This window comes from Halichoerus grypus, chromosome 4, assembly GCF_964656455.1.
Source record: "Halichoerus grypus chromosome 4, mHalGry1.hap1.1, whole genome shotgun sequence".
Lineage (NCBI taxonomy): Eukaryota > Metazoa > Chordata > Mammalia > Carnivora > Phocidae > Halichoerus > Halichoerus grypus.
The window spans coordinates 15,572,503-15,598,827 of record NC_135715.1 but is presented as its reverse complement, the minus strand read 5'-3'; the positions used below and the strand labels follow the sequence as shown (position 1 = coordinate 15,598,827).

The window sequence follows — 26,325 nt, the reverse complement described above, 5'->3', positions numbered from 1 at the left end:
GACTGACCCCAGCCCCACCTGCACTTCCCGCGTCGCCGGCGGCCCACCCCCGACCGCAGCTGCGGGAATCGAGGGATGCATTAATGCCAACTCTGCTGTTGCTGCGCCCCACTCCCTGGTCAGCACCCTCCCGTCCGATTAGCGGTTGTATTCTGCACTTGAAACACCACTTCCCCCACCTTCCGCACACGAACGAAAGTACGGAGGACTTCTGCTGCTGCATCTTTCGAGATCCTTCCCTCAAGGGAGCATCGTTTGCTCACTCCTGTCTCAGCCTGACTGTATACACTAAGGCACTGTACTTAACGTGTGCATTTAAGCTCCAGAACTTAGATTTACTGGGTTTAGTCTTTGTTTTTAAGATAATTTGCTAAAACCTACTTGAAGCAGAGAGGTTTCGGAAACCAAATAAAATACCTGCTAATCTAGTGGTCACAATTGCTAGGACAGTTTGGTTACTCCACTACTAAAGGAGTAGATTTACCATGGACCAGGAGGCCTAGCATTCACTTGACAGAAATGCATGTAGGTGTGTCCTGGAAGCTTCATCATTTGTATCTGGCCCTTCCGAAAGGAGAACTGCGTTTGATTCTTACTTCCTGGTCTCCCTCAAAAATCAGTAAGTCTTAAAAAATGAATGAATTTGCAATTCATTCTAATTTTTGCTTTATTTGCACTCTCGAAATTTAAGTGATTTTCTTGGTACATACTTTTGGTACTGAATTTGACTGGTATTGTATTGCAAATAATTATTTGCCTTGATGAAGTTGGTATCCTTAATACAGTTTTTAGCATTAAAAGATGCACTGTCAGATTGTTGTCCCAGGGAGGATTCTTAAGATAATAGAAACAAGAAGCTATTTTGGTGTAGGAAAGGAATTTAAAGTATTGCAAAATTACAGAATTGGTGGTGTAAAGGGAGGGGAACCTGAAATTTTTTTTAAAAATCAGAGTGTTTAAAATAGTTGAGTAAAGTTTTCCAAAATCCAGTGTGGCACAGACCTTGGGTGAAGAAGAAACTCTAGAAACTTTATTATTTTTTAGGTCACGTTTTTAGTTTTCTTAAATCAGCTGTCTGTAACTGTACTTTGAATATTGACAGTGATAGCAAAGACAGTACAATAAATGGCACAAGCTGGACAGTGCTGGAAATCCAGATATCTCAAGGAAGATTGAGGAATTGAGTGTTCCAAGTATATTAACACACATACATGCTCTTTCTATGTGTGTGTGTATATGTATATATTTTTTATTATTACCAGTCTTCAGTGGATTTGAATTCAGTAAAATAATAAAACTAAATTATACTGAAATAATTAACTCAGAATGCGATTTAAGATGTTAAGCCTTCGAGTCACTTCTAAAATTTTGGATAATTTATAATGTAATCAATTTATGTAGGAGACTTGGACATTCCTTGATACATATACTATACGTTTAAATTTATTTAAAATGTTTAATCAAAATGGTAATTATTATAACAAACATGACAACAGCACAGAAGAGATTTTAAAATGAAAAATGAAAACAGTCTCCTGCTTTACTTCTCCTCACCCAGAGTCCCTTTCCCTAGAGGCAACTACTTTTTGCCATTTCTGTTCAGGGCCTTAAATGTACTCAGTGTGCAACCAGGCTCATTCTATAATGTCTCACACCATCTATTGTTCTGCACGTTCCTTTGTAAAAGTCACAGGTGTCAAATTTTTTATCAGGTGTAAAATGTCTACCCCCAAACTAATTTGTTTAAACTTTCTCGCTATTAGCTATGCCAATTTTTTACGTTAAAAGTATAATATTAACACACATGTTATATTAGAAAACAAGAAAAACTTTGGTGGGAAATTTCTATAGATAGTTTATGAACAAATATTAAAGATGTGGAGTGGTGGTAAAATGAGGCAAAACTGTTATAGTGAATGTCCATATACAGCAGCTGTTGCTGTTTATTCAGTGAAATGGCATCACTCTTCATTGGAAGTGTAAGGAGATACCACACATTAATTTGGATAATTAATATGAATAGTCTTTTGATTTGCACCTGAATGGGATGCTCATTCCAGTATGATCTACCTAGTTAAGTGAGATTTAAGAAAAACTGTGTTCTTGGGTATTCTGTAAGACTGATAAATCACTGAGCTCTACCTCTGAAATTAATAATACACTATATGTTAATTAACTGAATTTAAATTAAAAAAATTAAAAAAGAACTCTGTGCTCTTTAAATTCCTATTTTGATAGAGGTGTTGAATTGTCTTACCGTGTCAGTTCCATACAAGACCAAACTAGTTAATAATTTTTGTTTTAATGTCAAGGTGACCATGCTCTTCTGTGTGTCAGAATCAACAATATAGCAGTAGCTGTTGGAAAAGAAGCTAAACTCTACCTGTTCCAAACCCAGGAATGGCTAAAGCTACAGGACAGCAGTCATGGTTATAGTTGTGGTGAAAAATTATCCAAAGCTCAGTTGACAAGTGAGTATATCCTTTTTTCTTTGATCATTAGATACGTTTTTTTTTTCCTCCTGAATGTTGAAATCTTTGTTTTCATACCAAGATGTTTCATGACACATCACACTGTGATGACATTTTGTCTAGTACATTTTAAGCTGAAGTTTTCTTTGATCAAAGGATAGAATGCCTCTCCCCTCCCCTTCTCATTAAAAATTTTTGAAAAATATCCAGATAGTGTATAAAGGCATACTTTATTTCATTCGGACTTCTTACCAGTAAGTCACATAATTCATACCAGTATGGCAAATATATTTTGGCCCAGTGGCAGCATGGAATGAACAATAGCATTGGTTGAATGCTTATTATCTGCTAGCACTGAGCTAAGCACTAAATATGCATTATCTCATTAATTGTATGATTTAGCCCAAGTGATGCTGTTTTGCAACATGTTATTGGAACATGGGACCTAGTCATATGGTGACAAAGTGTGTCATTTTAGGATGTACCAGCACCACATCATTTGTAAACTTCTAGATTTATTTCTGGAGAAGCTCTAATTTTATTATCCTAGTTGCCTGTATCCTTGAACCCTTCCATTCTCATCAACACTATCCCAAGTATTAGGATGCACTATCTAGAATTAGTGAAACTCTTTTTAATTTCTGTAGAAATGAAGGGCATATACCATGCTACCCATTTTACCCCTTGGAAGTTAATTGGTTGTAGGCGATACTAGAAATGTGAAGCATCCATGAGAAAAAGTAGGAATTATCTCTCTCCTCTCTTTCCCCCCTATTTCACCCCCTTTTCCCCTACCATGTTCTGCATATCAGTGACTTTTAATCTTCTTCTAATCTAGTCAAGTAAAACATTGCCATTTTCTGAACTTTTAGTCTTCCTAGTCTCATCAGCTCTCTGGGTCCCTCATAAGGCAGCTAGCTGAATAGGGATAAGAGTGGAAACCCCTGGGGTGTGGGGTGCCTGGGTGCTCAGTTGGTTGAGCATCTGACTCTTGATTTCGGCTGAGATCATGATCTCAGGATTGCAAGAGCAAGCCCCACATTGGGCTCTACACTTAGTGTGGAGTCTGCTTGAGATTCTCTCTATCCCTCTCCCACCCCCATCCCCCGGATCATGTTCTCTCTCTCAAATAAATAAATAAATAGTTTGAAGAAAAAGAGTAGAAGCCCCCCAATCCTTGCCACCTCTTGTGGGGATCTCTTATCTAGATTAATGAGATGACATTGACAGTATGCTGAAGAAGTCTTGAATGACTAGATTCAGACATCAAAGAGATAGTTACATAAACTCATTTTACCTTTCCCCTGATTTTGAGAACTTACCTGGGAAATTCATTTTGTTTGTTTGTTTTTTTACTTGGGAAATTTGTGCAAATGTTCATTATCAGTTATCTTTTCCTTTCTATACCAATTTGGTCATCTAAATGTTCCACATATGGATAAAAAGTTCTAACCTTCCATTCCCACTCCTTATAATGTCCAAAACCAATTCATCATCTTGCCCATCCAAACCTGGTCCTCTTCCTCTTCCAGTGTTCCTTGTTTCAGGACCTGGCACCACCATCTGTCCAATAAACAAGCTAGAATCCAGGGAGTCTTCCAACACGCCCTCTTTGACCTCTCCATCCTCTTCCAGTTTGTCAGTAAGTGACTTCTGAATATCTCTGGAATTCATCTATTTTTTTTGTCTCTGCCCCCACCCTGTTATTCTAGGCTGCCATAATCTTTTGCCTGTTGCAGTAGTCTCCTCTCTGGCCACTGCAGCCATGCTCGTGCCCCCTGTAACCAGAGTGATCTTTCTAAACAGCGGATTTGATCATGTCACGTTCACTTCCTCACCACACCTTGAAATACTCCAGTCATTTTCTTTTGCTGTTAGGACAAGACAGATCTCCTTAACCTGATCAGCAAAGCCATCAGGGTCTAGCCATTGTTACCCCCCAGTTCCATCTCACAGCACTGTCCCCTCCTCCCTCATTTTATTTGTAGGCTTGTTTTATTTCAGTGCTATCCTGGGCCTTTGCACAGACTTTGTTTTTTCTTCGCTTCCTCTTTGGCCCTTCCAATACTAAGTTGACATTTGAGTTTTTACAGCTTGTTTTCTCCCACAGCACATATTATAGTTACCACTTTATATCGTATGTATTTGTTATGAAATCAGTCAGAGCAGCAGGGCTCTTTTGGTCTACTCATTCACTCATTCACTGAGCACTTCCATTGTTTCATATACTAGGCAAGGCACCTGTGATAAATCAGGGACCAAAATATACTCTTAAGGTTAGTGGGGGTGACAGAAATGAATCTGATCAATGGAATAAATGTGAAATTGCAATTGTGATAAGTACTATGAATGTTAGTTACATGGTAGTATGAGAATGAAAATTTACCATACCCTAGTGCTTAGTTTACTAAGTGTTTGTAGGATGAATTGTCATAGAGCTTAGGGTTGAAGGGCTTTCATTTTTGTTTTTTTATTTTAATTCCAGTATAGTTAATACAGTGTTATATTAGTTTCAGGTGTATAATGTAGTTATTAAACAACTCTGTACATTGCTCAGTGCTCATCATGATAAATGTTCTCTTAATCCCCTTCATCTTTTTCACCCATCCCTCCACCCATCTACCCTCTGGTAACCATCAGTTTGTTCTCTGTAGTTAAGAGTCTTTTTTTGGTCTCTTTTTTTCTTTGTTAGTTTGTTTTGTTTCTTAAATTCCACATATGAATGAAATCATATGGTATTTGTCTTTCTCTGACTGACTTATTTCATTTAGCAGTATACTCTCTAGATACAGCCAGGTTTTTGCAAATGGAAGATTTCATTTTTTATGACATTTTGTGTGTGTGTGTGTGTGTGTGTGTATCATCTCTTCTTTATCCATTCATCTATCAGTGGACACTTGGGCCGCTTCCATGTTTTGGCTATTGTAAATAATGCTGCAGTAAACATGGGGGTGTGTATATCTTTTCAAATTAATGTTTTTGTATTCTTTGGGTAAATACACCATAGTGGAATTACTGGATTATGTGGTATTTCTATTTTTAATGTTTTGCGGAACCTCCATACTGTTTTACACAGTGGCTGCACCAGTTTGCATTCCCACCAACAGTGCATCAAGGGTTCCTCTTTCTCCAGATTCTCGCCAACAGTTGTTATTTCTTTTTTTTTTTTTTTAAGATTTTTATTTATTGGGGCGCCTGGGTGGCTCAGTCGTTAAGCGTCTGCCTTCGGCTCAGGTCATGATCCCAGGGTCCTGGGATCGAGCCCCACATCAGGCTCCCTGTTCCGCGGGAAGCCTGCTTCTCCCTCTCCCACTCCCCCTGCTTGTGTTCCCTCTCTCGCTGTCTCTCTCTCTCAGTCAAATAAATAAAATCTTTAAAAAAAAAAAAAAAAGATTTTTATTTATTTGACAGAGAGAGAGCGAGAGCAGGAACACAAGCAGGGGGAGTGGGAGAGGGAAAAGCAGTATACTTTATAGATGCATCCAAGTTTTTGCAAATGGAAGATTTCATTTTTTATGACACTGTGTGTGTGTGTGTGTGTGTGTGTGTATGTGTGAGCAGGGAGCCTGATGTGGGGCTCAATCCCAGGACTCCAGGATCATGACCTGAGCCGAAGGCACACGCTTAATGACTGAGCCACCCAGGTGCCCAACAGTTGTTATTTCTTGTGTTTTTGATTTTAACCATTCTCACAGGTGCAAGGTGATATCTCATTGTTTTTGATTTGCATTTCCCTGATGATGCATAATGTTGAGCATCTTTTGATGTGTCTGTTGGCCATCTGTATGTCTTCTTTGGAAAAATGTTTATGTCTTCTGCCCATTTTTTAATGGATTATTAGTGGTTTTTTGGTGTGTTGAGTTGTATAAGTTCTTTATATATTTTGGATACTAACCCTTTATCAGATATGTCATTTGCAAGTATCTTCTCCGACGTTGTCTTTTTGTTTTGTTGATTGTTTCCTTCACTGTGCAGAAGCTTTTTATTTTGATGTAGTCCCAATAATTTATTTTTGCTTTTATTCCCCTTGCCTCAGGAGACATATCTAGAAAAATGTTGCTACAGCTGAGATCAGAGAAATTACTGCCCGTGCTCTCTTCAAGGACTTTTATGGTTTCAGGTCTCACACTTAGGTCTTTAATCCATTTTATTTTTGTGTATGGTGTAAGAGAGTGATCCAGTTTCATTCTTTTGGTTGTAGCTGTCCAGTTTTCCCAACACCATTTGTGGAAGAGATTGAGGGGTTTTTTTGGTTGCTAGGTTGATTGCTTTGTATTTGGTACCTTTCGTATCTGGTTGCAAGGTTGATTGCTTTGTATTTGGTCTTTTTCTTCCAGTAAAAACTTAGCAGGCAATTTAAAGCTTTGAGCTGTAGGAATTTAGTTTTTTATATTATGTTGTTAATGTTATACTATATACTATGTACACTTGCAAAAACATAAATTTTGTATCAGTCATATACCTTCAGTCACAGACCTTATGTGTGCAGGGAGAGAGCACAGTGCAGTGGAGAGACTGCTAAACTGAGAATCACTGCCTGTTTTCTTTGAGCCTCACTTTACCTATCTGTACAACAAGAAAGTTGGATAAGTTTTCATTAAGGTTCCTGAAAGTCCATTCTAATTATAACTCTTTAGGATGGAGTTGCATATATATACAAGGCTGCAGCTTCCAAAAACCTCTTGCAGTTGTTTCTTAGGCTATTTTTCCTTCTTCTCTATTCTTCTGTTGAGTGCGAGGGTATTCTTTGGAATTATTGGAATGGAAGATCTCAGGAAATAGGAGTTTGTGAGGAATGAAGATCGTTTTGTTAAATTTTGGGACCTGGAATAAATTAAATTCTGGTGATATATATATTGCTTTCTGCAAATTTCATCAACTCTTTTCCCACCAACAAAAGCCAAGTCTTAAGAAATATTCTCTAACTTTTATATATTAGCTGCCATATTTATAGTATGTTATTATTCAGGAGCTTTGGTGCATTGAAACAAAAAGCATATCCTTAAATTCATGACAATGTAGTAGTACCACATATTTTTAAATAATTTCTTGTAGAAATAATTCTCATTTCCTGGCCATTAATGAGACTTTTAAGAATTAATAGCCTTTCACCTACTTGGTAATGAGTTCATTAACTATGCCAAACTCCTATGTAAAACCTTACTGCTGCTGTGAACTATGAAAAGACTAGCAGATTTGAAAAATTCTGTAGTGTTGAATGTTGCTTGTGTGTATACATTCCCCCAAATTAATGTTTGAGAAATTATTTTTCAGTCTTCCTTTTTCCTCTTTCAGTAAAGTCATAAAACATCAGATTTTTAAAAAATGACAAAAGCTATTTTGTAGGTTTTTAAAGAAAGCAAATGAGACATTTAAAGGCACTGAAAATTATGACTTTATGTACAAAAATTTAACAAGGAGGTTCAGGTTACAAGAGCTAAATATTTTGCTTACAAAACATTTTCAGTATTTTTATATCACACATAATAATTCCTTTTGTACATTTGGTATATTTTATAAATCATTGAAAGCTGTTAGCATTTTATTATTCTGTGCATTTTCTTTTATAACATGATTGGGCAGCTAGCCATGTGACACCATTCTCTGCAATTCAAGTTTTGTTAATATGTGACATACTAATTACATCAGCATGGACTATGTATGCTGTGTGGTAGTCTTTTGTCTCAAAAACAATGAACATACGGTTTTGTCAAGATGCTTGTTTCCCAGGCTTGCTAAAAAAGGCCACAAGACAAATAACTGAAGGCCAATATCACCTTTTAAAGCACACTTTTGTTTTTATTTTATGTAAATCTGCATAATTGAAAATGAAACATTAAAAAGTATATTGGTGAAAAATGTAATGGTTAATTTTTATGTTGTTTTATCTAAGAAAAAAGTGCAAGTGATAAAACGGCAACATATCAGAACCTTTATATTATAAAGTCCGGATTATGTAATTGTGAGCTGCACATTTCAAAAGCCTAATTTCTGAGCCACTATTGCTCATATATTGAATTCTTATTAAAGGTCTTCAAATATTTAACAGAAACTAGAGTCTTTGCTACATTTTCAAGAAGCTATACGGTAAAAAAATAAACCAAAAACAGTAGTATAAATTTCAGCTAAATTAATATAGCCCCCCCCAAAAACGCTGTGGCATTGTTAATAAAAATCATCTTGTCCCCTTTAACTACTGTAAATGAAATTCCCAGTTGTAAAGTCTAAGTCCTCAAAATTTGAATCCTGACTAGATAAATCCGTATCTCATTCATAAGGACAACTTAAAAATAGCATTTTTTAAAATTTTATTCAGGAAGTTTTCAATCATACAGGTAAGTTGAAAGTGTAGTACAACTAACATCAGTATATCCTTTGCTTAGATTCAATAATTGTTACTATTTTGCTACATTTGCTTTACATTTGTGTGTGTGATTTTTGTTTTTAATCAAGGCATGGGAAAATAAGCTGTAGGTGTCATGAGCAATTCTCCATAATAACAATACCATCATGACACCTAAGAAAATGAATAAGTTCATAATGCCCCAGTGCAGAGCCCCACGTTTATCTCAGAAAGTGTCTTTTGCTTATTAAAAAGCATTTTTCTTCAATTGAGAAAAAGATCAAGACTAACTGGCATGCTATGGGGGCAATCTAGAATTGGGAATAATCTTATATTTTAAGAATACTCTACTTTGTATAGAATCAAGCTCTTTATGTAGGATTTTCAGATACTGTCTCATTTGCTCCTCACAAGAACTTCTGCATTAAACAGGTCAGGTATCTTAATTTTACTACTGAAGAAACACATTTTGAGAGGTTAAGCAATTTATTTGCTGAGCTGCAAGGTCGTTAAGTAATAGCACCAAGACTTCCTTTTCTAACTCTTCTACTCTTTGTATTATACATAGCATTTGAGACACTATTCTCCTACAACTTCGTGGTAGTGTTAGTGAGTGCCTCAGAATCATAGTTTCAGATTTGGAAGGCATCTTAGACATCATTAAGTGTTTCTCAGAGGGGGTGCTATTGGCATTTTGGGTGGAAGAGGTCTTTATTGTATGAAACTTTACCTTGGATTGCGTGAAGTTTAGCACAGCCTCCCTCCAAGGACCTTCTTAACTATTGTGACAACAGAACTGTCCCTACACATTTTCAAATGCACTGGAGGGGAGCACAGTTACCCTGGATTGAGAACCATTTATTATGCTCAACGTCACTAGCCATCAGGGAAATACAAATCAAAACCACAGTGAGATACCACCTTACACCAGTTAGAACGGCAAAAATTAACAAAACAGGAGACAACAAATGTTGGCAAGGATGTGGAGAAAGAGGAACCCTCTTACACTGTTGGTGGGAATGCACGCTGGTACAACTACTCTGGAAAACAGTATGGAGGTTCCTCAAGATGTTAAAAATAGAGCTACGCTATGACCCAGCAATTGCACTACTAGGTATTTACCCCAAAGATACAGACGCAGTGAAAAGAAGGGGCACATGCACCCCAGTGTTGATAGCAGCAATGTCCACAATAGCCAAACTGTGAAAGGAGCCAAGATATCCTTCAACAGATGAATGGATAAAGAAGATGTGGTACATATATATACAATGGAATATTCAGCCATCAGAAAGAATGAATACCCACCATTTGCATCGACATGGATGGAATTGGAGGGGATTATGCTAAGTGAAATAAATGAATCGGAGAAAGACAATTATCATATGGTTTCATAAGGAGGACCATAGGGGAAGGGAGGGAAAACTGAAGGGGGAGAAATCAGAGAGGGAGACAAACCATGAAAGACTCTGGACTCCGGGAAACAAACTGAGGGTTTCAGAGGGGAGGGGGGAGGGGAGATGGGGTAACAGGATGATGGGTATTAAGGAGGGCATGTGTTGTGATGAGCACTGGGTGTTATACACAACTAATGAAGCATTGAACACTATATCAAAAACAAATGATGTGCTATACATTGGGTAACTGAAAATAATAAAAAAAAAAGAGAACCATTTATTAGTAAAACTACCTTGTTTCAAAGAAAGGAAAAGGAGAATTAACCTTCATTCGGCAATTACTATAGGACAGGTATTGTGGTAAATGACTCATGTAACTTAGTCCTTCCATCAACTCTTTGCTCTAAGTATTATCTTCATTTTACAGATGAAGAAAGTGTCATTACTTATATAACTTGCCCAAGTTTACACAGAAGGTAAGTAAGTATTGGAGCCAGGATTCAAACACAGATCTGTGTAATGCCAACATTCATGAGCCTCCCCGTCCCCCCACTGTGTAGACCTGACCCGGTAGAACAACTCTTATATTCTGGTAATTTCTACTTTTCTTCTTTCAGAACCTTTGTAAAGAATAATCAATGAGAAAAAGATTTTGGAAAATCTTTCGAAAGTATTTGTGGGTCATAGTTTTTAGATCTAATGAATCCCTGAGTTGAATGCTCCATTTTAAATTTAACTCAAATATAATTTTCAAAAATGTCACTGTAGTTGTTACCCGTTGTCATGAAGTTGTTACATTGTGAATGTACTTAATGCCACAGAGCTAACTGTATGCTTCAAAATGGCTAAAATGGTAACTTTTGTGTTTATGCATATTTTACCACAATAAAAAATTCTTAATGTTACTAATCCACTTGAAAACTGTTTTCAATTTTCAATTTTCAAAAATATTTAAAATTCAGATTCAGAACTTCATTGAAACCATTCTACTCATTTGTGGTGTTTTACAGTACTTTTATAGTGACCTCTTTGGTGAGGATACATTATTTTTTATCTGCCTTATGATTTACAGGCCTTATTCAGTACTACACCAGGGCTTTGATTTTCAAGACAGAACAAAACAAAAGAATCTAACTCTGAGTTGATTATATGACTGAAACAATGAATATATTTGAGAGTTTTGCTTTGAAAGTGCTATTTTCTTTCTCTTTAAAGTGACCATGAATCAGACTGAACATAATCTGACCGTGTCCCAGGTTCCATATCCACAAACGTGGCACGTGTTTTATGCTGACAAGTATACATGCAAAAATGACAATGAGAATTCTCAGGCGGAAGATATCCCATTTGAAATGATGTTACTAAACCCGGATGCTGAAGGGAATCCATTTGATCATTTTAGTGCTGGAGAATCTGGTAAGAATATATACTTAAATAGATGTCCTAAATATAGAAAAAACTTGTGCACAAATATCTTCATGTTATGTTTTTTGAATATTAAAAATGAAGAACAACTTGTGTCCAACAGTATGCAGATGGTAAGTGAACCCTCTTATAGCATTTTAATAATAGCCATACTATTAAGTTAGAAAAGCAGAACACTAAATTTTATATTTTATGATTTCAAGTATGTTAAAAAATACAGAGAATTAAGCAGAAAGAAGTACAAAAATATTAGTAGATTGTTTCTATATTTTGGGGAGTAGAATTATGGATTTTTAGTTTTCTCTATGCATTCTAAACGTTTTTGTGGTTTTTATGATAACCTAGCACTATTTTTATAAACAGAAAAATGCTAATAAATTGAGCAATCTAAATTGGAAAATCAGGGTTTTTTTTAAAGATTTATTTGACAGAGAGATAGCGAGCGCAGGAACACAAGCAGGGGGAGTGGGAGCGGGAGAAAGGAAAATCAATTTTTAAGTGAGATGGAACCTGCACTATTCTGTATGGCTGTCCTTTCACCAAGTTGTTTAAAGATAGTAGGGATTGTCTTCATGGGAGCTTGCAACCATTTTAGGAATGATCAAAGTTTATAATGTTTTCCAAAATCTGTTTTATGCCCATAAAATATTTCATCAAAATTTTAGGGTTGGCTGCGTATTGCCCTACAGAAGTAAGATTCATAGCCCAAACAGCAATGAATGACTTGTTGTGATTAATGGTAAACATGCTCTACAGTATTACAGCAGATTTGTAAATTGACATGTCAGAATGAAGACTAAGATTGTAGGATGTCTATCAAAGAAAAGGACTAGGAGTTTGCTTCTTAATGAGTTCATTACCCATCTGGAAGAATCAATCTGCTTAGAAATTCAGTCCCATTAAATCTCATTGGCCATCAAGGTGAGTGGGTGCAGGTAGAAAGAAATTGAGGCTACATTAGATGAAACCGATTGTTTAATTCAAAGTGTAAATTGCCACAGCTAGAAATGTAACTCAAGGGGCATGTGTTATGGACAGGAGGTCACCAGTAACTTAATGTATGAAGAGATAAATATTTTTTAGTATCTTCTAGTCTGAAAAAAATATTTACATAGCAACAGAATGGAGAGCCAAACATTCTTAAATAGTTAAATTTAAAAGTTCTTTCTGTGAAGGAAATGACAGAAGGGTAAGCTACTCAAGTTACTTTTGAATGCAAGCGAATTTAAAGGTTAAATTTTACCTAACAGTACTTTGGATCAGTATGGATCATTATTGGAAGTCAATTCAGGGGCACCTGGGTGGCTCAGTCGGTTAAGCGGCTACCTTTTGCTCAGTTCGTGATCCCAGGATCCTGGGATCGAGCCCCACATTGGGCTCCTTGCTCAGCGGGGAGCCTGCTTCTCCCTCTGCCTGCCGCTCCCCCCTGCTTGTGCTGGCTCCCCCACCCCGCCGTGTCAAATAAATAAATAAAATCTTAAAAAAAAAAAAGTCAATTCAGTCCTACCATTTTATCTTTTTTTATTATTATTATTATTATTATTATTATTATTATTATTATTTTAGAGGGGGGAGGGTGGGAGAGGCAGAGGGAGAATCCCAAGCAGGCTCCAAGCCCCCAGCACAGAGCCCAGCATGGGGTTCGATCCCACGACCCTGAGATCATGACCTGAGCTAAATCAAGAGTCAGATGCTTAACCGACTGAGCCACCCAGGGATCCCATTTTTTTTATCTTTATAAAAGATGTTGACATTTATTTTCTGTAGTTTGGAAAGACATCGATGAAACCCAGGTCTAACTGATAGCTTTGGATGGACAGGTGGACTAAATTGCTTGTAAGGTCTCTTTTAACCCTAAGTCTTTATTATTTCATGTGACAGTTATTTTTAGGACTGGTAAAGGCTCAGCAGGAAGTAATACTCTGCTGCATTCACTGTATGTGCAAACACTACAGCCTATAGTGTAGTCGGTCCAAAAGCCCTTTCCCCTCTTGCCTTCCTGGCAATTTGCCTGTAGCTCAAGAGGTTGTTTTATTTATTTTGTGGACCCATGAGACTCTACTAGATCCTGATATACTTTTTTTTGCTTCCTTATCCAGGCTCCCATTTTTGGTCACTTTCCTCATTCCCGATTATAGACATCTGAACATAGACTGTAGGCCATAGAGTGATCACATTTGTGGCCTGTACCACCCTTGGGCCACTGAATGTCAGCCATACTTGCCCAGCTCACCCTGAACCTTGCCCACGTCTTCCAGTGTTTTTTCCAGCATCCTGAATTATGGCTAGCTTTTTCTTTAGGGTTCACAGGAACCATTCTAATTCAGCTCTTAGTCTGGACTCTTTCTGACCTGCCTTCTCCAAGACTGATTTTGATTTGATGCTTATGTTTATGTTTAAAATCTGCCTTATACTAGAATGGAGAGAGTTACATGGTCATGTCACCAATAATATTTAAATGAGGGATAAAGCCTCACTACAGTATCTATTTTCATTAAGCATGATTCTGTGCAAGGCTAATCTGTGGGGATTGATTATTTACAAGTGCCAGACGTACTCAGAAGTATTCAGTTGTTATATGGCTGGCTTAATTCCTAGGGATCACATCATTTTATTGATTAAGGTATGTAAAACCCTTAAAATATGATTAATTCTACATTGCCATGACATATGATTAGTTCTACATCAAAGTCTAAATCAGTGGTCTTCAACCCATCACTGTGCATCTGGAGAGCTTTAAAAAAAATACAAACGTCCACCCCCTGAGACTCAGATGGATTTGGTTTTGGAGTGAAAGCCAGGCAACTGTGGTTTGTTGAAGCTCCAGGTTGATTCTAATGTGCGGAACCAGTGATCTGAAAGTCCATATCCCAGGTGCCTGGGTGGCTCAGTTGGTTGAGCGTCTGCCTTCAGCTCAGGTCATAATCCCAGGTTCTGGGATCAAGTCCCACATTGGGCTCCTTGCTCAGCGGGGAGTCTATTTCTCCTCCCTCTGTTCTTCCCCCCTCTCGTGCTCTCTCCCACTCTCTCTCTCAAATAAATGAATAAAATCTTAAAAAAAAAAGTCCATATCCCACATTGCTTTGTTATATTGGTTTTACAGTAGAGCCTTGAGAGGGATTCTTCCTATTCTGTAGCCTCAGGTATGGAATTTCTTTCCAGGAAATAATCCCCAGTTAGTTTATTTTAGAAACTTTTGCTCATTTGTCTAATTTTCTGCCCTAAGTAGGGAAAATTGATTTGCTATGGTTTTTAGTGATAATTGACTATTAAGCTATATGTCTAAGGAGTTTGAATTAGAATAACCTGGTGCAGATAGCTGCAATTAATGTTACATGTTATTCTGGTTAGATTTTATAATTTGTTTTCTTTCAAACAAATTATGTATTTTGTATCTATCAGACTTTGGTTAATCATATTTTACAGATTGGTCTAGGTTTAAAAAAAACACTAAGGCAAGGATGATGCCACTTGACAAAATACTACATAGGAATATTATGTTTTAAGGTAGAATAAAGTAAAACTGCTTCTTAAAAAAATTAGAATCTTCATTGACTACATTTGTGCCCTTGTTAGAGACCAAAAGAAGTACTCAGAATCCCGAAAGTTAAAGCATTACCATCTAAAGTAGGCTGGTTTTCATCGGAATAATATTGTAATATTATTCTTTGTCACATCTGCTATCTCATTGTTTTTAAGATTCCAGATATTAGCTCTGGTAACATGTTGGAATGCTTTTGATTTTAAGTAATGGAAAACTCATGCAAGCGGTATAGACAATAAGGAAATTAGATTCTTACGTAACAAGATTTTCTGAGGCTTCTTCACAGTGGTTTATTCAGCATCTCTGTACCCTCCTATCTTCTGACTGTCAGCTTTGTCGTTAGGCTAGCTCCTTCATGTTCAAGGGTAACTGCAGTTCACTTTGTGGGCTTCACATCCAGATAATGACAATATTCAGTAGCTCTTTTTTGAGAGCAAGGAAACCTTTCTCAGAAGCTCCCTCGTCAGATTTCACTGGCCAGAGCTAGGTCACGTGCCCTTGCTCTACAAAATCATAAGACAAATATAAGTGAAGATGTCAGAAAGAGATGAGGGTAGATTAATATGTCCGAGTACAGGGTTAAGCTTACCTCTTATTGGCAGGGGTGTTGGAATTTTCTGTGGTCAGTTGAGGCTAATCAGGATATATCTTGAAACACTTGCGGGTGGCATGGGCATTGGGGTAGGCAGGAGTGTTCCAGTGCTGCTCCCATGACCCAGTGACTCTCCCCTTTTCTTACCCTCTTTTCTCCCATCTCCCATCATGTAGCTGGAACTGTTTTTTGAAGCTGTCCTGTAAGTTTTCTTCTGCTGAATTTTGCCAGTGCTTCTTCACATTAAGCTTGCCTTAAAATCTACACATTTCCTTATAACATACATGTTTGCCGCCTATTGCATGCTCATTTGACAGTATTTTTCTTCTTTTGTATATAGGTGAGAGTTAATACTTAGTTCCCACCTGTCTTACAATTAGAATTTAATTTCACAGTGAACAAATATAGATTGTTTTCTTGTGAAGCATGGTGAGAGAATAAAGTAAAGTTGATCACTGAAGAGAAAAAAACAGACTTCTTTTTTCTAGAGGGGATTTATTTAAGAGAACTGCGTGCAGAATCAGCATTTTATCTTTAGACTATCTTGTGGACAGGGTCAAGGTAAGAATAATGAATGAATAAAGTATAGGACACAAATGTCCTGAGCTAGTTCAAGTTATTTAATATATCATCTGAATGAAAAAATTTGTTGCTTATAATGTTAGCTTTTCTGGAAGGTCCATTTAATACTGAATAATCCTGTTTTGTGCTACTGACATGGGTCTTCTTTCCACAAGTACCTTCCTCTTATATTATTCTGATTACTCAGTAAATAGTCTGAGGATTTTCTTTTCGTCATGGATTTGTAACCTGATGGAGTCTGAAACTTTATCTTGTAATGGATACTCTGTAAAGTATTATAAGTAAATAAAACAAAAGAATGCCATATTTAATTGTTTATACTAAGAAGGAAAAATAAAAACTAAGATTCAAAAGACTGGACCACATAAAGAATTTTACTGACACTCTGTGATAATATGTTTAGCGTATTTTCTGTCTTGTTCTATTACTATAACAATCCCAGCTTATCGTCCCATTATTTCTAAAGCTGGAATACTTTTATGTAAGGAGTTTAAAAAGAGATTATGCCTTTTCAGTTATTTGATCTTCTCCTCCTGAAGTATAAACATGCTTTTTCACCTGGATGAGAGAAGTAACTAGTGACATTTATGTGTGTAGAGCAGGAGAGACACCCAGTGGCTGAAATACTACTTCTCTGTTTTTTTTTCCTCCTAACCATTCCAAAAACATGATTGAGATTGAAGTGTTTAATGACTGTTTTTCCTACCGTTTGCATCTTCTGGATTGATTTTTCAAGATTAATACGCCCTTCTCTGCCTGTTGATTGGAGCTTACCTCACATGGGAAACTGGAGCAGATTGAGCACTTGCGATTGGATGGGAGTGATCGCAGTTTAGACTGTTCATCCACAGATTCAGCAGAGGCAGCCCCCTTCACGGCCACCGGCACTATACTCCGGTGTTATGTAGATACAATATAAAATCTTAATATTAGGGACTAGCTTTAGATGTAACCAAGTCGGTGTAAGTAAGCTATTCAACCCAAAGCTAGCCCTCTAGTTTATGATAAAAATTTTCTGAAATTTCTGAAAAATGAAGACACAGTCAAAAGATTCCAGGTACTGCAGAAAAAGGGGGTGTTCATCCATGTGGATGCATGGACACTGCACTAGAAAGCTGTTAGTAGGAACTAGAAGCTGCTTAATGACTGGCACCGTTTTTAATACAAAGTATGCTCGTTTACTTTGGTCTTGTCTTTACCAACCAACTCCCTTTGCTTATTCGAAATTTCTGCTTACTCAAAATATTTATTTCACTGTGGCCTGATCTGATGTCTTTGCTCTGTCCCAACATCAGCTCCTTTTAGTTTCAATTTCTGTTGCCTAATTCTTTCCATGTTTTGTGGTTTCATTTCCTGAGAGAATATGATTAGCCTGACTTACCTTTGAGACCCGAATTACTCTGGTGGCCAGTGGCTCGTCTTCAGGTTGGTGGCCGTTTGGTCAGGTCTTAGTTTTAGTCAACTGTGGAATGGAGTCTCATGGTCTCCATAGGATTTCCTCTTTGACAAGAGCTAAAGACAGTTGACTTCAGAAGGGGACTCTGGTCATAACAGGTATTTTGAAACTGTCTATGGGGGGGCGCCTGGGTGGCTCAGTAGGTTAAGCGACTGCCTTCGGCTCAGGTCATGATCCTGGAGTCCTGGGATCGAGTCCCACATCCGGCTCCTGGCTCAGCGGGGAGCTTGCTTCTCCCACTGACCCTCTCCCCTCTCATGCTGTTTCTCGCTCGCTTGCTTTCTAATAAATAAATAAATAAAATCTTAAAAAAAAAAAAAAAAAAAAGAAACTGTCTAGCTGGAAGTGTAAGGTCATGGTACGTCCCAGAGCTGTGCTTTTGCATCAGAATCACCTGATGGGCTTATTAAAATACAGCTTGCTGCTCCCCTCTCCCAGAATTTCTGGTACAGTAGAGCTGGGATAAGGCCCAAGAATGTGTGTTTCTGTTTCTAACAAATTCCCTTTGGATGCTGCTGGCCCAGGGATCGCACTTTGAGAACCATTGTCAGGGTGTATTTAACTATTGTTGATGAAATCTGTTCCTAAATTTCATACTAAAGTCATCCACTTTGGAGGCAAAAAGTATGTCTAACTGAATGCTAAAACCCTTGTTTTAATTTCCTGTTTTTTAACAAAACTGTGGTCTTATGGTTAGTCTTCTGGCTTATCCCCTGACCATGATGCTTTTTTATAGATTGACTTTATCTACATTAGTTTAATCTGCCTTCTTATATTTAAATCTTTATCCCAAATTTAAAAATTGTTTACATTTTAAGTTTCCCTTTTTTCTGTACAAAAGGGAATGCTATGACTCCAATTAAAAAAGCAAGTTCTAGAAATATATTGAAGGAAGATTTGAAAGCAACCCCACGCTGTCGCTGGCTTTGTACTGAAGCAGACTCCTTTCTTCTCTCCACAGGGTTACATGAGTTCTTTTTTCTCCTAGTCCTGGTGTACTTTGTGCTTGCTTGCATTTATGCTCAGTCATTGTGGCAGGCTATCAAGAAGGGAGGGCCCATGCACGTGATCCTAAAGGTCCTGACAGCCGCACTGCTGCTCCAGGCCGGCTCGGCGTTAGCTAATTATATTCATTTCTCCAGGTAACTCGAAACCACTAAAACTGTGTTCGCCATTGCGTCTAATTAATCCTAATTAGTTCGCCAAAATTGTGCTCGCTTTGATTATGAACCCTCTTCGCGCATTTGTAATTTACACTAATACTCTTCTCTTCAATTCCTCAGTTACTCCAAAGATGGAATAGGGATACCTTTTATGGGAAGTTTGGCAGAATGTGAGTATCCTTCTGAGATGTGTTTTTTGAAACCTAACCTTGCTCTCTGCTTCTGGCTTGTTTTCCTTTTTTTGTAAATTATTTTCGTCCTGATACAATTTTTCTATCCAGGGTTGGTTAGAATTCAGCCCAACTGTAAAGAGGGTTACAGTTTTAGTTCCCATCTGTCCCGTTTAGTTTCTTCTTGATAATAGGTAAAATGTGTAGTTCTGCATTGTTTTTGGAGCTTACTTATATGCATTCCCTCAGTTTATCGCAGGAAAAACTCAGTGATGTGGAGATGTTTATCCCTAGTTTGCACATAAAGCATCTGGGCTCATTGACAGGAAGCACATTTCCAAATGTCAGCAGCTGTTGCGCGGTAGAGACCAAACTCAGACCCAAGTTTTCTGATCCCAAAGCTGAAGGTGGTTTTCCTATTTTCATCCCTTTTTTTACTTTTTCTGCTGCAGAGCCAGAGAATATACCTATAATTGAATTGATCTCATAGCTTCTTTCCTTTATTTATATGAAAAATTTTGATGAAATAATTTTTCAACTAAGCATGATGGGAAAAATATTTAAAAGTTCCCATGATCTATAATGCCATTCTCAGTCCCAGAAAAGTAGTCAAGATTTGCTCTAAAAAAGCAAATTCTGAATATGAGACCATTCCAGGATTTACTTTTTAAAATATTTCCATAATTCTCTTTTAGTCTCATCTCTCTTTATTTAATAGGGTAGCTCATGGTAATCTCTGTAATGATCTCAGGACCCATTTTTCCTCATCTTGCTGCCTATTTTAAGATTTTAAACCTACTACCTTTGTTTTCCTCCTAAAGAGGATGTATACTGGTCACCTCTTGGACACGAACGCAAGTTGCTTCTCCTTTTTGAACAGTATTGAGAGCGCTGGTTTCTCCTGCTCTTGTCTCTTAGGTGACTCAGGATGTTTAATAGAACCATAGAATTTTAAAGCTGAACAGAACCTCAGAAATAATTTAGCTTATGCCTTTTGAGAAGCAAAGCGCACAGAAGCCCATCAGTGGAAGCTACTACTAAAATCAAGGACTTTTGAATTTTTGTGAGTGTCTGCACAAAATAGTGTTTTAGGTTGTCTGGCATCTTCACTGTAGGTTAAAAAGCAAAAGTTTTTGTTTTTGTTTTTTTAATTAAACTACAATAAATGCTGCTAAATTTTGGTGTTCTGATAACAGGTTTGATAAGTTAAATGATTAAAACGTCAAGATTTTTAGTAAAATCACACAGAATGGGATTTTTGTGTGACCTGTATATTTTGTCTACAGTTAGGTATTTTCCAGTGACAGCAGATAAGCAGTGTCTTATCTACCCATGCTTACAGTTACAGTATTCTGTCAATATGTGTCTTACTTAGTATACAGAGAATTGAGCCAGAACATCAGGGGTTCCCCCCCCCCCGTATTTGTTTTTGCTAATTAGCAACTTATGCAGGACTATTCCTTTGGCTGACTTCTTTAAATAACTGAATATTTATTTGTGAGATGTTTAATAAAAGTAATTGGCATCACAGTCATTTACAATCTGTGATGAAAGAAAACTGTGCTTGATCTGAAAGGCCATGACATTTTGTACCATTCAAATGTAGTAACAGTTTATTATCAGAATTTACTATTACAAATATGTGAGCACAAATGTCGAGGATCCAGTTTTAATTTGCATGGCAAAGTAGAGGGAAAATGGTCAAAATATATCTGGAAAAGTGTATCATTAATAGGTTTTCAGCTTGTAACTTTTTAATATATTATAGTACAGCTAGTTTTACCTGTTTTTGCAAGAATATCTTTATATAAAAGAAGTAAAAGTTGTAGACGTCAAAGGTATGGCTGGCAATTTGAAGAAAGTTTCACTTTGTTAAATTCTGATCACGTTTATTCCAAAATCCTCATCAAAATACCCTATGATGAGAAAGTGATCATCTTTTTTAAGTCAATAAATGCTAGCTTCCAAAATAAAAATGCATGGAACTTGGAGTATTTATATATACTGTTGTTTTCTCCGAGTCTGGAACTGGATGGGTGGTCCTGTTGCCTCCGTTTTTGAAGCAGCCGGCGTCCCCTGCAGTGTCAGTGGTGGCCACCTGGTGGCGCGTCACACTAACGCACGGACTCCAGCACCAAAGCCGACATCATTGAATGTTACAGTAGCCGTGTGTTTTATTGGCATGCTATTTCTGATTAATAGTTTTAGAGAATAAGTTCACATTATATAGTTCAACCATCAAAAAATAATTAACAGCCTGGAAATGAAGGCACTAGTATTCTCCACATTGCAGAAATTACATTTAAAATGTGTTTATTTTTAATAAGCAGTCTGTTATAGAGAACAGCATTATGTAGTTAGAAAAGCTAAGAAAAATGGGAAGCACAAACAGATTTAAAGTCGGTCTTAATAAAGATATATGTATATATATAGAGAGAGTATTGCCAATGTTCTATTTTAAGAAATGTTTACAAACTTAATGGCAAAATTTTAATTTTTAGAGCTCTACTTGAATATCTATTATTGAATTACTGAGTTTTATCGACTTCTCTTTGAAAATGCCTATCTTTTTGTGTTTAAAAGAATAATTATATTCTCAATGCAAAAAGGACCAAATCCTTTGTAATGTGAAAACTTGGTTGACTTTGGTTTTCATTTCCCATTAGTTTTTGACATTGCTTCCCAAATTCAAATGTTATACCTGCTTCTGAGTCTATGCATGGGTTGGACAATAGTCAGAATGAAGAAGTCTCAAAGCAGACCTCTCCAGTGGGATTCTACTCCTGCATCCACTGGCATTGCTGTATTCATTGTGATAACACAGGTGAGTATTGATACTCAGTGTTTGTACTTTACAATACACAGAAATGCAAACTTGAACAAACCTCATTTCAAAAGTGAAACTTGGGACTCATGAGGAATTTGTCATTTTGAAGTATGAATTTAAAGAGTGATAGATCTGGGGCGCCTGAGTGCCTCAGTTGGTTAAGTGGCTGCCTGCCTTCGGCTCAGGTCATGATCCCAGGGTCCTGGGATCGAGCCCCCTGTTGGGCTCCCTGCTCGGCAGAGAGTCTGCTTCTTCCTCCCCCTCTGCCTGGCTCTCAGCCTACTTGTGCTCTCTCTCTATCTCTCTGTCAAATAAATAAATAAAATCTTAAAAAAATAAAGAGTGATAGATCAAATAACCTGTAATCTTCTGAGTGCTAGTATATGTAGATTGCAGAATTTAGTTGTAATTTACTTGAACTTGAGCTTTCACAATCAGCTTATTTAAAAATATGCAGAATGCTTAATATTAGGATAGATTCTTATTTCCTACTTAATAGCTTTCTTTCATATTTTCTAACACATAGTAAGAACTCAGCATTTTAAATGAGTGATTCAGTGAATTTGAGATTCATCCAGGGCAAGGATTTTTTTTTAGGTCCAGTTCTGTTACTTTATACATGAAAGAATTCAAATGAATATCTGAGGTTAATGAAAAAGCAAAATACAGAATGAGAAAGAATGGGATCTAGTTTTTGAAAAATCCAAAATCAAATTTAATCTTTTAGAAAATTTAGTTCTCTTAGCCTTTTTTTATTTGTTTTCTTCTCTTCTAGGATCTCCATATGCCTATGTGCAATGGATTTTATAAAAATTATTAAGGAAAGTATAAACAAAAATTTATACTGAGCTTGTGACCATCATTAGCTATAGATGAAAATGAAATATATATGTGGGCTCTACAAAGGACATTATAATCTAAGTTTTAATGCATTAAATAAAGTGAAAAATTCATTAATGAAGTATAAGTCCTGTGCTTTATTCATCTTTATACTCATTGTACGTATTTAGTGTAGTAGGTGCTAAGTGAAATAGGTATATTGAATTTCATGATTGAGTTAGAAAGAGACCATATCACGGGTGGTGATACTGAGTTAGGAAATAATGCCTTTCTAAGGCATTAGAACAAAGGGCTAATGACAACTGAATTAGAAGTGATTAAAATAAGGGCAAGATTCTACCGACTTGATGTTTTTGATCCAGGGCTTATGGAGAGTAGTGTTAATGTTGGGTTAAATTCTCATTTCTCAATAAATAGCTTTTTTTTAAATTGAATTTTCATTATTTCATTGTAATTTTAACCCATTATCATAGACAAATAAGAACTGAGATGATGACACTAATCTAGAGTTTATGTAAGCATCTGGGAAGAATACATGAGACACGGCCCTGGTCCTCAGCAACCACCAGACAAGGTGCACGCAACTACATAAATACATGCGTATTTTCCACAGGTCACATGTTATATACACATCTGAAAATGTGGAGTTTGAATCTGTAAAAATGTGAATCATGGGAAGTGATAGGGTTTTTATTGGCTTTATTGGGGTATAATTAACAAATAGAAATTGTACATATTAAGATATACAGCTTGATGTTTTGGTATATGTATACATTGTGAAGTGATTGTTCACCAAAATCAGGCTAGTTAACATATCCATCACCTCACATAGATACCAGGAGATAGTAGGTGTACAATAGCACGTCCTTATTGCAAAAGTTAAGTTTAAAAATAGAGGTTAAGGAATTGTAAGGGTATAATAATTTGGGGGGGTGAAGAAGTAGCCCTTCAGTAATGGAGAGCAAATATTCAGCCTAAGAAGGAAACGCACTTGTCCAGGATGACAGAGGAGTTCAGCTGTCGAGCATGGTAGTAGGAGTAAGACCAGGATGGAAGATTTGAGAGTGAGAAGAGGAAGGGGTTGCTGACAAACCCCATAAAGCCTAAGAATTGGATTTAATGACTGAGTTTTGATCTGAATTCTTTGGAAGCCACTGAAGACCATTCTGAGGGCTGAGTTGGCAGATGAAGGAAACACATGGCTACTGACATGTGATGGCAAAAACATGGTAATTTGTGATTGACGTTTGGTAAAGATGGAAGGAATGTGTTTCCATTGAATAGCAATAAACAGAACAGCTAATGAGGAATTGCTGAGCTTTTTACTTTAATGGTAACAATATGGGGAAAGGAAGTCAACAAACAAAAGGATGAGTAACTGCTGGTTATTCATAAATAACCTGGTTGCTTATAGTGAATATTAAAAATATACTCTTCTTTAGGGCACCTGGGTGGTTAGTCAGTTAAGGGTCCGACTCTTTTTTTTTTTTTAAAGATTTTATTTATTTATTTGACAGAGAGAGACATAGCGAGAGAGGGAACACAAGCAGGGGGAGTGGGAGAGGGAGAAGCAGGTTCCCCGCAGAGCAGGGAGCCCGATGTGGGACTCGATCCCAGGACCCTGGGATCATGACCTGAGCCGAAGGCAGTCGCTTAACCAACTGAGCCACCCAGGCGCCCAGGGTCCGACTCTTGATTTCAGCTCAGGTCATGCTCTCAGGGTCCTGGGTTTGAGCTCCCTGTCTGGCTCCACACTGGGTGTGGAACCTGCTTGGGGTTTCTCTCTCTCTCACACTCAAAGAGAAATACACACACACACACACACACACACACAGAGTTCCCTTTTCCCTGGGGAGTGACATCTGAAATCAACAATTCTGACTTGTTCCCTTCTGGATTACAGAAGATACTGAGATATTTCAGAGTTATCCTGAGATAAGGGGCTTGAATACATTGATTCCTAATATGGTGCTGAAGGAAGAGAGATTTAGAAGAAAGTTCGGGTTTCTTCTCTTAGTATTTTCAACTTATTTTCATCCTTAGAGATGTCTTACTTGAATCGTGGTCGCAGTTGCACTTTTTATCTTTTGTGTGTGGTCTTATTTGATAAAAATCTCTTTTCTCTAGCTTAGGGTATCACAGAGGAAAAGTCTATCCCTGATGCCTGTGCTTTATTAGTCAACAACCTTTATAGTCTGGTAAATCTTAGAACCTCTTAGGAATGTTTATATACTCTTTAAGGGGATGTTTGAAAAGAGTTGACAAAGTATGTATGAGTAGACAGGATTTTTTTTCTCTAAATGTAATATTGTATTTTGCAGAGTATTTTGCTACTTTGGGAACAGTTTGAAGATACCAGTCCTCACAACTACCATTCACATCACAACTTAGCAGGGATCTTGCTAATCATTTTAAGGATTTGCCTAGCATTGTCATTAGGCTGTGGACTCTACCAGATCATCACAGTGGAGAGAAGCACGCTAAAAAGGGAGTTTTACATCACGTTTGCCAAAGTATGGGTTTGGGTAGAAAATGGCTTCTTCTGATTATCACGTTTGTTCTGCTGTTTTGGGGAGGTTAAGCAACCCCGTGCTAATGTTGGTTAAGTTTTTATGATGTGCTGGAGCACTAAGATAATGCCCTTTATGTGCTTTAACTCATTTAATCTTTACAATCTATGAGATGTAAATGATATTATCCCATTTTACAGAACCTGTGGAATAGTAGTTTCCATGTAATCTTAGGTAGGTCGGTTTTGCCTGGATCATAATTTCTTTATCAATAGGAATTTCACATTTTTTTTCCTGTAGTATCAGAGTTTTTAAAAAATTAAATTAGAAAACAGTTTACATTTCTCAGAAAACACTTATTAATTATGAACTGTTACCATGAGAGTTATGCAGTGTTTTCTAACCATGAGGAGCTGTCTTTAGCATAAGCAGATGAAGCAGGAGGCTGAGGACATACTATGTTTCAGCCATTTCACTACCTCCGTGTGAGGTCACATTGACTTTATTCCTCCTTTCTATGTCCTTCTTATACAAGTGGGATCTCAAAGCAAATTTGATTTTTTTTCTTTACCCATTTAACAAAAGAAAAGATGAGGAGAGAAGTCGGGGTAGTAACACTGCAGGAGCCTACCTCCCTAGAAGGTACTATTTTTCTGTCAGATTGAGAGAATCCATACACCTTCATCCTGGCACCTCAGAACGGCATTCAGATGAGCTGTTCGTCAGCATCCCCCCAAGCCGAGTGCGCAGTGCTCTGCATTCCGAGGCGGCTGTGGAAGGAGGGCTAGATTCCTTCTTCCCAGCGTTCAGCATTTTAAAGCTGCTCCTGCATCCCCAGGAACCCACTTCAGCGTTCTGAGTCCAAACAGGCAAGAAAATGCCAGTTTGCTTTTAAATTTTTCACAGGGATGGGAGTGCTTTTTGTTTGGAAAGATAATATATATTTAAGATGTTTTCAAACTACATTTCCTCTTTTGTTCTGTGTTTAAAATTGGTCCAAACTTTTTC

At 37.2% G+C, this 26,325-nt stretch overlaps 1 protein-coding gene across 6 annotated transcripts in view; it reads left to right on the top strand.

The window, feature by feature from the left end:
• Nucleotides 1-26,325, top strand: part of GPR180 (G protein-coupled receptor 180) — a 42,182-nt gene that overhangs the window by 338 nt on the left and 15,519 nt on the right. For 4 of the 6 annotated variants that reach the window (XR_013446902.1, XR_013446903.1, XM_036080101.2 and 1 more), the window contains exons 2-7: nt 2,313-2,471; nt 11,424-11,624; nt 18,769-18,949; nt 19,091-19,140; nt 21,807-21,964; nt 25,129-25,320. Coding sequence is in view for 4 of the 6 variants with exons in the window: in XM_036080101.2 (XP_035935994.2) it covers nt 2,313-2,471; nt 11,424-11,624; nt 18,769-18,949; nt 19,091-19,140; nt 21,807-21,964; nt 25,129-25,320 (941 nt within the window). In the remaining 2 variants the exon portion in view is untranslated. Of the gene's footprint in view, nt 1-23; nt 620-2,312; nt 2,472-11,423; nt 11,625-18,768; nt 18,950-19,090; nt 19,141-21,806; nt 21,965-25,128; nt 25,321-26,325 lie in introns of those variants that run through there. The other 2 variants (XM_036080102.2, XM_036080104.2) reach the window with 2 other exon arrangements.